At 37.9% G+C, this 10776-nt stretch overlaps 2 protein-coding genes across 3 annotated transcripts; one reads left to right on the forward strand and one right to left on the reverse strand.

The window, feature by feature from the left end:
• Positions 1–1880: 1880 nt before the first annotated feature.
• Positions 1881–6435, forward strand: LOC141817775 (uncharacterized). Of its 2 annotated transcripts, none has more exons than XM_074705402.1 (7): positions 1881–2051; positions 2529–2635; positions 3152–3193; positions 3280–3370; positions 4636–4735; positions 5896–6002; positions 6081–6435. In XM_074705402.1, the coding sequence occupies exons 1-7, from the start codon at positions 1921–1923 to the stop codon at positions 6202–6204; spliced, it is 702 nt and encodes a 233-aa protein (XP_074561503.1). In that variant the 5' UTR covers positions 1881–1920; the 3' UTR covers positions 6205–6435. The 2 variants fall into 2 exon arrangements, with proteins under 2 accessions (XP_074561503.1, XP_074561505.1); XM_074705404.1 differs by having other exon boundaries at positions 3155–3193.
• Positions 6436–6669: 234 nt separating this feature from the next.
• LOC141817774 (uncharacterized) lies at positions 6670–7565 on the reverse strand. Its single transcript, XM_074705401.1, has 3 exons — positions 7220–7565; positions 6775–7084; positions 6670–6689 (listed from the first exon to the last, which is right to left on the reverse strand). The coding sequence occupies exons 1-3, from the start codon at positions 7439–7441 to the stop codon at positions 6670–6672; spliced, it is 552 nt and encodes a 183-aa protein (XP_074561502.1). The 5' UTR covers positions 7442–7565.
• Positions 7566–10776: the final 3211 nt, after the last annotated feature.

Below are 10776 nucleotides of genomic sequence, written 5' to 3' on the forward strand. Positions count from 1 at the left end.
CCAAACCGGACCCGTTGGAACCGCAACTCACCGGCGGTCCGGCGGGTGCCGGAGTCCGGAGCCCGATTCGGCCGGAATCCGGCCGGATTCCGACGAAATCGGCCACCAGTGCGTCTGCTCTGTTTCGGCCGGAATCCCGGTCGGATTCCGGCCCAATCCGGCCGGAATCCGGTGCCGATGTGTGCGCCGTCGAGTTGCGCTTCCAACGTGCCCGGGATGGTGGCCGGCGGTGACCGGACGGCGACGAACGACGGCGATGAACGCGGGGAGGTCCGGCGGTCGCGCAGCGGGATCGCGCGAGGGCGTCGAGCAGGATATCAAACCTGTATATATATATATATATATAAAAGATACCATATATCTCTAACATATACTCATTGTCGTATTGTTGTTCTAAATTTAGTCAAAACTATTTCAATAAGTTCAAAATTAATAAATTATTTACTCTAATTTAATTTAATTAAAATTGATCACATACTATTGGAATAAATTTAATAAAACTACTGTAATTAAAGTAATTTTTGGATAAAACTGCAAAAATATAAAATAATTTTGATTGAAACTACAACAACATAGTTAATTAAAGTGGGCGACTTATAATAATTTTTATCAAAACTATTACAAGATAAAATATTTTTGGAATATGACATATTTTAATATTTTTTAAATGGGTGTCATAATGAAAATAAAAATCCTCTTTTGATCCTTGCCTATATTTTTTTTTTAAAATTATAATAATTTTTAAAATAAATTCTACATATTATAATTAATTGGCTAGACCAAATTTTCAGCAACCAATTCAATTAAATTGGAAAAGAAATAATGATTAAATAAATTTTAAGTTGAATCAACTTGTTGGAAGAAATGCGCCAAATGTCCAAAAATTTACCTAGTCATTTATTTTAATTCTTCCAAAAACAATTTAATAGCCTTATCCTCTTAATTATGCATTATACACCGGAAAGGTCTTTAAATTGCAATTCAAACCCCGGCGATATATTCATGGCGACCACCACAGCAGTTGATTAGTGATGGCGACGAAGCCCTGTTCCATGGCTTCCATCGCTCTCCTTCTGCTCCTCCTCCTCCCCAGTCACCTCCCTCGCGCCACCACCGCCGCAGTCTCCGTGGAGGCCACCTGCAAGACCATCGCCGGCGACGACCCGAACGTCCACTACGCCTTCTGCGTCGATCGAGGCACTGCGCAGGGACCCGGCGAGCGGCGCGGCCGACACCAAGGGGCTGGCGGTGGTCGCCGCGAAGCTGTCGGAGAAGAACGCGACGAGCATGGCAGCAGCGGCCACGGCGCTGCTGGGGAAGGCGCAGCGGCCGCCGGAGCAGCGGAGCCTGGAGACGTGTGCGAGCGCGTACGGGGAGGCGGCGGAGGCGCTGGGGCTCTCGGTGGGGGCCATCGAGGAGGGGAGGCTGGACGACGCGATGACGTACCTGAGCGCCAGCATCGGCGCGGCGGATGTGTGCGCGCGGGCGTTCGAGGAGTTGCGGGCGGCGTGCCCGTTCCCGATGGAGAACAAGGCGGCGCAGCAGCTCTGCTACGTAGCTCTGTGCATCGCCCATTTGCTGGGGTAGTTCGTCGTCTGCTCAAGAACTTGGAGACGATCAAATAAAAGTAAACAATTTAAAAAGATATTTCGATATTTTCATAATTTAGTTTTTGATCGAGTATTTTCAATATAGAGATTTTTTTTAATTGAGATGAAAATAATAAAACTTATTTTTTTATATAGTAGAAATTATGAAAGAAAAGCCAAAAAGTTTCAATTATTTAATAGTGATCATCGCCATAGCATACTAGCTTAGGGGTTGAGATTAAATGAAGTTTTAGGTTCAAAGTGAAAATAGTTTCGTAGATTATATGACTTTTCGCCCTGTCGAGACGGAGGAGGAGAAGAGGGCGACGGTATGACGACAGCAGCGCGGCCGACGTGGGCGCCGGCGAAGGGTGGGAACGAGCAGGGCGGCACCAGGATCTTTGGTCCTTCCCAGAAGTATTCCTCCCGCGATCTCGCCTCCCATACCACCCTAAAGCCAAGGTGATACCTCCCTTCGCAGGCTCCAAAAACCCTAACCGATTTGTCAATTCCTCTGTGCCCCATAGAAATCTATTATCGTTTGATCGACTCATGTTGGAGTTGAAGTTGTTAGTTTGCAATCAGAAAGAAAATTGAAGATTGATTAAGATATTTTTTTGATTCATTATTTGTGGGCGGTTGTTAAATTAACGAGACATGTTGGTTTCTCCCTTATTTTGCCTATTGTTCCTGAGAGGAGAAAAGAAAGTCTCGTATCCGAGAGCTGAACCCTTTTATTTTTTAGTTGGTCGGAGCTGAACTTGTTCGATTGGATCAAAAATTGCAAATTTCTTTTTTTTTTTAATGCAGTCCGAAGGTAGATGTTGAACCACACAGTAGTAGGAACAAAAATGGAACACACCTTTGGTTGCTAAATTGCAAATTATGAAAGTTAAATTGCATGCTACTGGTCTGTGGATGATTGATATTTGGGTGCAGAAAAGAAGGGCAGGATACCCAGGATGAATTGCAGAAGAGGAACCTCAGAGAGGAGCTGGAGGAGCGTGAGCGTAGGCACTTTACTTCCAAGGATAAAACTTATGCAGGTGATTTTTGAAATCTCATCACTATATTATATGGTCAGTGTGATATTCTGTTATTTAGATAATCCTTTGTCATTGATAATTTTTGGAATATCAGCAAATGTTGTACTTAGACATTCCCTTTTTCTGTATGCATTTTTAGTTTTCTAGTACTGTAACAATATCTGCTTGGATATTGCATCTTAACAATTTCATTTGACATTTTGTAATCACTTTGTTTCTAGTGATGTAGCCTTGCATGAAACTCAATTATGATGATAAAATTTGTGGCTTTTGTCGGGAAAAACATAGCTTGATGCTGATGTGAACACTCTGCCGCTTCATTGAATTTTACATCTACCACTTTGTTTATGACAATCAATGTTCACCTGTTGCTTCACCTGTATATTTGTCATTTGCTGTCCACTTGCAACTTGCAGTTCATCTTGGCATTTAAATTGCAATTTATATCTTTATTATCATTAGTTGTGCTCTTTTCACATTGTTGGGATGTACACTTACACTCATTATTACTCGCAGAAGATAGAGATAGAAGAAAAGGGGGGCACCTACTCTTGGAAGGTATGTTACTTTGTTATGGGTTTGCTATAATGTCGACTCAAAATTCTTTTCTGTGATGCATATTTTTTCTCTTGTTTTGTTCGCAGGAACAAGAAGAGAGGTTGAAGATAGGATTATTCCTAGGAGTATTGATGCTGATGACTCTGATGGGGATGTCAAAGATCAAGATAATGAAAGGTAACTCTATTTTATCTTTAATTGCACATGTATTCTTAATCCCTGAAATGTCTATGGATTCGTTGGTTCTTTAATCTTGGCATAAACTTCCCACTTTGAATTCTGAAATTTTAGATCAGGGCCTTCTGATAGCAGTAGCGGTATATGCACATGTTCTCTGATTATTACTTACTATGTAGAAACAAAGCTCGTGGAGTTATGTATTGCTTGGCCCAAAGATGCTATTATTCTGCTTTAAACTATGTTAAATTCATTCACTTTAGCTAGCAGCATTCTGGATGTTCGATGTGTTTGACAGTTGTCATATTAGTTCAATCTAGATTGTAGGGAGTCAATTCCCGTAAGATATTTTTTGTCTTCTCATTTCTGTTCGTTCCGGTTCTTATTTTCCAAATACTCTCAAGCAACTAAAAAATGTATGCTTACATGAAGCATTAGGAGGAGAGCACTGCTGCTTATGTTCTATGTTGTTCTTTCTTTTCCTTCGGTTTAAGTCTCCTTGTTTGTTTAAGGAAAAATTCTATTTTTTTTAGAAAGTAAAATCTAAAATTTAAAAATGATGGAAGACAAATGTTTAGCATAGATATTTTTTTGACATGTTTAAATTTATTAGTGGTGAATGGCCTGTTAAACATTTATCTTTTTTTTAAAAAAAAATCAATGGTTTTCTTTATTTTCTAAAAATGGAAATTTTCAGAACGAAGTGTTTGAAGACAAAGAGTGTTGTTTGCAACTTTTTGGTGTGAAAAATCACATCTCACATACATGAAAACTTCTATGATTAAATCATTAGTTTGGTTGCCACACCTTATATAGTATGACAATACAAGTCTCTCTGGCTGTCATATAAAAAACTTTTGACATCCATCTGAAATATTTGCCTACTCTAATTTACTGCTAAGGAAAAAGTACATACACTATGGATGAACAACACGTGAAATTTTCTTGAAGTAGTTCACGGCATAACTTGTGTGTATCTTTTGTCAACTAATCTTGTTTTATCATGACCAATATGACCATTATAAAGATACTTAAATTCCCAAGATATAGGATGTAGATCAGAAGGACAAGCAAGCCACCATGTTTCTCGTGGTAGAAGAGCAGATATGGTAGCTTGTTTGTCCTACCGGTTTACTAATTTTGCTTTTCATTCTTATATTTTTGTCTTTCTCCAAGAAGCTCATTGTAAAATATTCATTTGATCCACTCTGGACAAAAATGAACCCTCTTCCTAATTTAAAAATGTAAAATCTTGTTGGTGTTAGTGATGATGATGACGACGACGACGATGAAGATGATACTGAAGCTTTGTTGGCTGAACTTGAAAGGATAAAGAAAGAACGTGCTGAAGAAAAACTCCGTAAGGTCTGTGCTAGTAACTATTCAGGAGTTTTCTGTCTCTTTTATTTGCACGTGGGTTTCCCCTTTGTATGATTAGCTTGTTTGGCATTATTATTTGACTTATTTACACAAAATGCCAGGTGAGTTTGTGTAATTGAACAGTAACCTGGTTCTTTATAGCTCACTCAAATTTTATCTTGAAATCATAGTACCATATATACATATGATGTCTTGTGTTAAAAACTTAACAGTGAATTGGTTTATCATTTGTGTTGATGTAGCTGTTTCTTCGTATGTGTTTGGTGACGAGTCAGAAATTTGGAACATCAGATGTTGGGGATTTAGCATCATCTGACCTCCTTTTCTGTTCTTCAGTGCATCACTAGCTTTGCTGTTTGCATATAATTTTATTTTATAAGTGATCATAATTTGGAATGAAAATGATTGGGCATCTTTTATTTCATAAGGTGTGTTACAGTAATGTTGAGTATTTGCAAATAATTCCTGGGTGTAGGTTGTGTCTGCATGTTGTTGTCCACATAAACAAAATTACTTTCCTAATTGTAGTTGAAGCAACTATATTTCCGACTTCTTTCAACACAACTGTTTAGGTAGATTTTGGTTCATTGTTTCTAAATTTGTGGAAATTTTCAAAATCTTGCATTTCTGAACCTTTGGTATGGGAATTTATGGGATTCTAATTTTCTAATGAGGATATTTAGGTAGCAAGAACAAGCCCCCATCAAGGTAAGTGCTGAGTTTTTTAAGAATCCCGTTAGATAAAATTTTTCTGTGTACACTATTACTCTTTCCATTTATAGTTTTATATCCCATTATTTTTAATGATAATTTTGTTTAATCTGACATATTAAAGTTATAATCTTTTCTTCTAATATCAAAGTTTACCAATCATCATTTACTAACATATCCTCAGTGTCACATCTGTGAACAATTTCTTAACTATATAGAGAATTTTTCTTGAGAATAATTTTTTTAAGATTAGTATTTCCTGAAATATGAACATTGACACTAAAAATATCAAACTGCTGTTTGCCACGCCGATTTTTGTACTGCAGCTTTTGCAAATACATGTTGCATGAGAATCACAGATTAAATAATCATTGCCACCCATCTCTTCAATCTCTTCTCTTACTTTTTTAGTACATTTTCTTCCGATGTGACAGGAACAACAACAACAGGAAGAAGAGCTTAAGGCAAAAGAAGCTGAATTAATGCGAGGAAATCCATTAATCAATATCAACAATGCAGCTTCTTTCAATGTCAAGAGAAGGTTCACACTGTTTCTTCGCATCTTCATAATTATGAAAAAACTATCTCAAAAATATTGAGACTTCATATGATGCTCCAGGTGGGACGATGATGTTGTTTTCAAAAATCAGGCTCGTGGTGAAACTAAGGCTCCTAAGCGTTTTATCAATGATACTATCAGAAATGACTTCCATCGCAAATTTTTGCAGAAGTACATGAAATGATTCTGTCAGTGTTCAGTTGGTAAGTTGTATCATACCCATTGCTAAAATCCGTGGCTAGTGGATTCTTAACTTGATTATGCCATCTTTTAGCTTGGAGAACAAAGTATATATTGGTGTGATTTCCCCTTTGATTGTGCTTTCTTTTAGGCCATATTTACCTGAGAAGAAACATGTTGGTGTATCATATTGTTGTGGTTTATATGATCGTTTCTTCAACTATTGGTCATGAAATTATGTTATTCTGCCAAAGAGATATAGGACTCCAAGATAATGTTGCTCAATGTTTTGAATTTGTAGCAAATAGATGAACAACCAGCACAATTATAGATTTCCTCTATAACGACGTGCGTTCCTTGATTCGACAAACTACAGCATCTCTTCTTCACAGATGAGCATCAAAAACTCAGTTTTTTAGAACGTCAGTTCTTCCTCGCTCCTCGTGATCGAAGAATCATGAACGCTCGATCAGAGCTCCAGCACCACAACTGCAGTTAATTTTTACAGATCCAAAGTCAATATCGCTATTCGCTAATGATTTGAAACGAACATTAACAAAGGATTTGCTCTCACATTCGGAGTCGGTGGTGATCCACTGCCCGTTCCTGACGGGCTCGTCGCCGGCGGCGGCGGCCATCGAAGTGCTACTGATCGTCGGGCCGTGTCGTGGCTTTTCGCAAGTAAACGAGAGCCTGGACGCGCTGTTAATGGTGTGGATGTGACTGTGATCGTTTCGAGAGGTCGAAGCGGAGGGCAGCGAGAGCGGCGAGCACACCGACGAAGCGCCAGAGCAACTTCCGGCGTCCCACTTGAAGCTGACCTTGCCCGCTGAGCACTCCGGCGACTCCGCTTCTGGTTTCAGTTTGTTTCGGGAATAGAAAACCTGCATTAATATTAATTTTTTTTGTAAAAAAAAAAGTGCCAAGAGTAAATTGAATTTTAAAAATCATTTTTTAAAATAAATAAATAAATAAATCTTAGTAGATATAAAGGATAAAGCAGCCTTTTAGTCGTGCACCTTCCATGCTTTGCTCCCTCCTTTACCGGACTTGGCGGCCGCCGCCCACCGCAGCAGCTCCTGCTTCACCCGCGCCACCGCTCTCCTCCTCTCGCTTGTCCGAGCGACCTCCTTCTCGCCGCCGCTGTCTCCCCCCTTGGACGCCACCGGCGTCGCCGCCGCGTCGCAGATAGGCAACACCTTGCACCCCACGTTCACCGCCGTCGTCGTTTCGTGCCCCATTCTGATCACCGCAACACCTTCTTCCTCAACTCAACTCGACTCAACTCAACACAACGCTGTCCTAATCGCCATCGCAGAGCAATTTGTAACGTGGGATAACATGCCATGGAGGCATGGACGGCCATTTTCTATATATTAATTAAGCTTCGATCGCCTGCCTGCAGCATGTTCTCCAACTGCAAGTTGCCGGCAGAGACAAGAGAAAAGGGCGGTCAAAGATGCAATCCAACATCCAGCCAGGTACTGAATCTATCGATCAGCGTAACCTAACGCCTAATGATGAAGACGGGGATGCGTTTGTCATCACAAGTGGAGGGAACGGACAGCGAGCAGAGCGCAGAAAGTAAACAGTAATCGCAGATTCATGGTGAAGTGGCCATGTGAGCTCCGAGGGGAGGGACTTTGTCACAGCTCATCAGCTCACATGGCTGACAAGTCGAATGACCTCATCGCCATGGCGACGAAGAAGAACTACTCAATGATGCATGGCTACCTGCTGCAGTGGTTTGATTCGATTCGCCATGGGACTCATCTGAGCTACAGTGGCATTGTGTGTCAGCAAGAACAGGCACAGCATTATAGCATATATATATATAATAATAATAATTTCATAATATATATTTTAAAACATTATTTTATCTTTATAATTTTAATATATTATTAAAGTTATGGCGAAGGGAATTTTGATCGATGTGGGTTTAGGTGAGACATGTGAATGATTAGAAACACATGTTATTAAGCAGCTGGCTAGAGTTGATTAATTAATTAGTTTCCATTCTTCTATTTAAATCAAGAATTTAATAAGGATTTATTATATATATATATATATATATATATATATATATATATATATGGTATATTTTCTAAATCGATTCAAATAATTGACTTTACTTTCCACAGACTTCTTGTTCCCGTTGACTTCGAGTCAAGTCACCACTTTTGGCATAGTCAACCAAATCTAGGGAGGGAGGCAGAAAGTCAATGCTTACAAATTTGAATAGAGCTGCTCAGTAGATGGCTTTATGACGTACGAACACTGCATACAATTACTAATGAACTTCAAAGATTAATTTATCAATACACATAGGGGTGTAAATGAGCCAAGCTGTTCATGAGCTATTCGAGTCTCGGCTCGAAAAAAAGTTCGTTTGAATTCGTTCGATTAAGTTAACGAGCCGAGCTCGAGCCTGATTTCGAGCTCGAAAATATTATCGAGCCGAGCTCGAGCTTAACAGTATTTGGTTCATGAGCTCATGAACATATTTGTTTAAAGGCTCATGAACGTGTTCAAGAACATGTTCGTTTAAAGGCTCATAAACGTGTTTGTTAAGAGATTCGCGAATATATATATATATATATTACATGAATTATAAATATTATATATTAACGAGCCAAGCTCGAACTAAGCTCGTTTAACTTTTAAACGAGTTATTTTCAAACCAAGCTCGAACTGAATTCGTTTAACTTTAAAACGAGTCTTTTTCGAGCCGAGCTCGAGCCGTTCGCTAACTATTTAATTTCATTACGAGCCGAGCTCGAACTTAAGAATTAAAGCTCGAATCGAACTCGAGCCGAACTCGAGCTTAGAAAAAATGAACCGAGCTTGAGCTCGAGCCTCTTACTGTTCGGCTCGGCTCGGTTCGATTACACACATACTAAAATTTAATTATATTAAATTTGCAAAATTTACAGCAATACAATTAACGCATCGCATTATTATTTTAATTTTGTAATTTAAACAGATATATGTAACCCTAATATTTTGACTTCCAAAGAGTAATTAACCTCTTAAAGAAATTAAATTAATTAATGAGATGAGTTGTGATCGATTGTTCCTCGATCGACTGCATGCATTTTCCAAAAATAATAATCATAATAAATAAATAAATAAAGTTAAAATTAAGCGAGTACGGACACATAAATATCAAAGCAGCTGTAAAATAAATAAATAAAACTATGGCGAATCAGAATTCATAAAATCAAGGCATGCAAATCGTACGAACAAAAGCTTTTATTAAAAGCTCTCGATTTGGCAGCAGTCCTGTGAACGCATTACACATATATGGATCTTGTTATAAACATCATTTATTGTTGGAGCCCTCAATATAGTGTTTGGAGCTTCTTCAGCTTCAAAAACTGCTGGCCACAGAGAAAATGCATTGATACTCGATAATTTTTATTTATGACAGACGAATAAGTAGGATTTTGTGCAGGATTAATACATGATGATCGTGTTTCTTTTGTGTTTTGTTAAAGGTTTCAGAGAGAGGAAAACACTGAATTCAATTGACAGACAATTCTCTGAATGATGTCCTAAAAGATATAAAGGTCCCCCTGGGAAACAACTAAGACTATGTACCTTCTGCATGGTCCACCTGTTAAAGCAATTGTAGAGTTATGTCTGACAAACACAATAATAATTTTTGTGTTTCTATTAGCTAGCTTGGCATGTAAATGATCACCATATATCAAAAATAGAGCTGGGATATGATTTGGTTCTATATATATCATCATGATATATATATATATATAGTTCTATATGATTCACTACTTTCTGTATTATAGTTCTCTTCTTTCTGATTGATTCGAACTCAAAGTGATCTCAGCTAATTTAATTTAATCATACTCTAAAATCATTCAGTATCGACCAGAATATATATAAACAGATATTGAGAAAACAAGATTAATTAATAGTACTGCTTGAGAGTGTATATTAATTATATTCTAGGCCCATTATCAGAATTGTATTATAAATTCGAACCAAATTAGGAGAAACTCTAGATATATATATAATCAAAGAGAAACTTATGCAGAAGTAAAACAATCTTACTAACTCTCCTTAATGAAGAAAACTAGCTAACTAGAATAATATCATCTTGCATTTGTTTCAGACTAATTACAATGTAGTGTGCAGTATAGTTTTGCAGCTAGCATTCATATCAAAATGCAAAGAAAGAAAGAAAAAGTCTAGTTCAATGTTTTAAACTAATTAATATAAGTTTCATGGAGGAGAAGTGCATTTCTATTTCTGCACTATGCAACTTCTGTTTATGCTCGATCAAAATCTAATTAAGGTGACTTATAACATATATATTTAACATTTGAGAGGATACATGAATCATAATATATATGATAACGAGCTTTATAATCTTGATCCTACACTACACTTTCTACTTTTATATTTCATACATCATTTCCATAATGAAATGAAATCAACTAAAGACAAGAAACAAATAGCTAGCTAGCACACAGTGATATCGTGAAGACTTTTTCTCAGTTAGCTAATTAATCACCCTAAAACTAGCAGTTACAAAAGGGACAAAGTGAATGAAAGA

Source organism: Curcuma longa, unplaced genomic scaffold (genome assembly GCF_044706935.1).
Source record: "Curcuma longa cultivar G26 ecotype Majalengka, Jawa Barat unplaced genomic scaffold, ITB_CL_G26_1.1 contig_21860, whole genome shotgun sequence".
Classification (NCBI taxonomy): Eukaryota; Viridiplantae; Streptophyta; class Magnoliopsida; order Zingiberales; family Zingiberaceae; genus Curcuma; species Curcuma longa.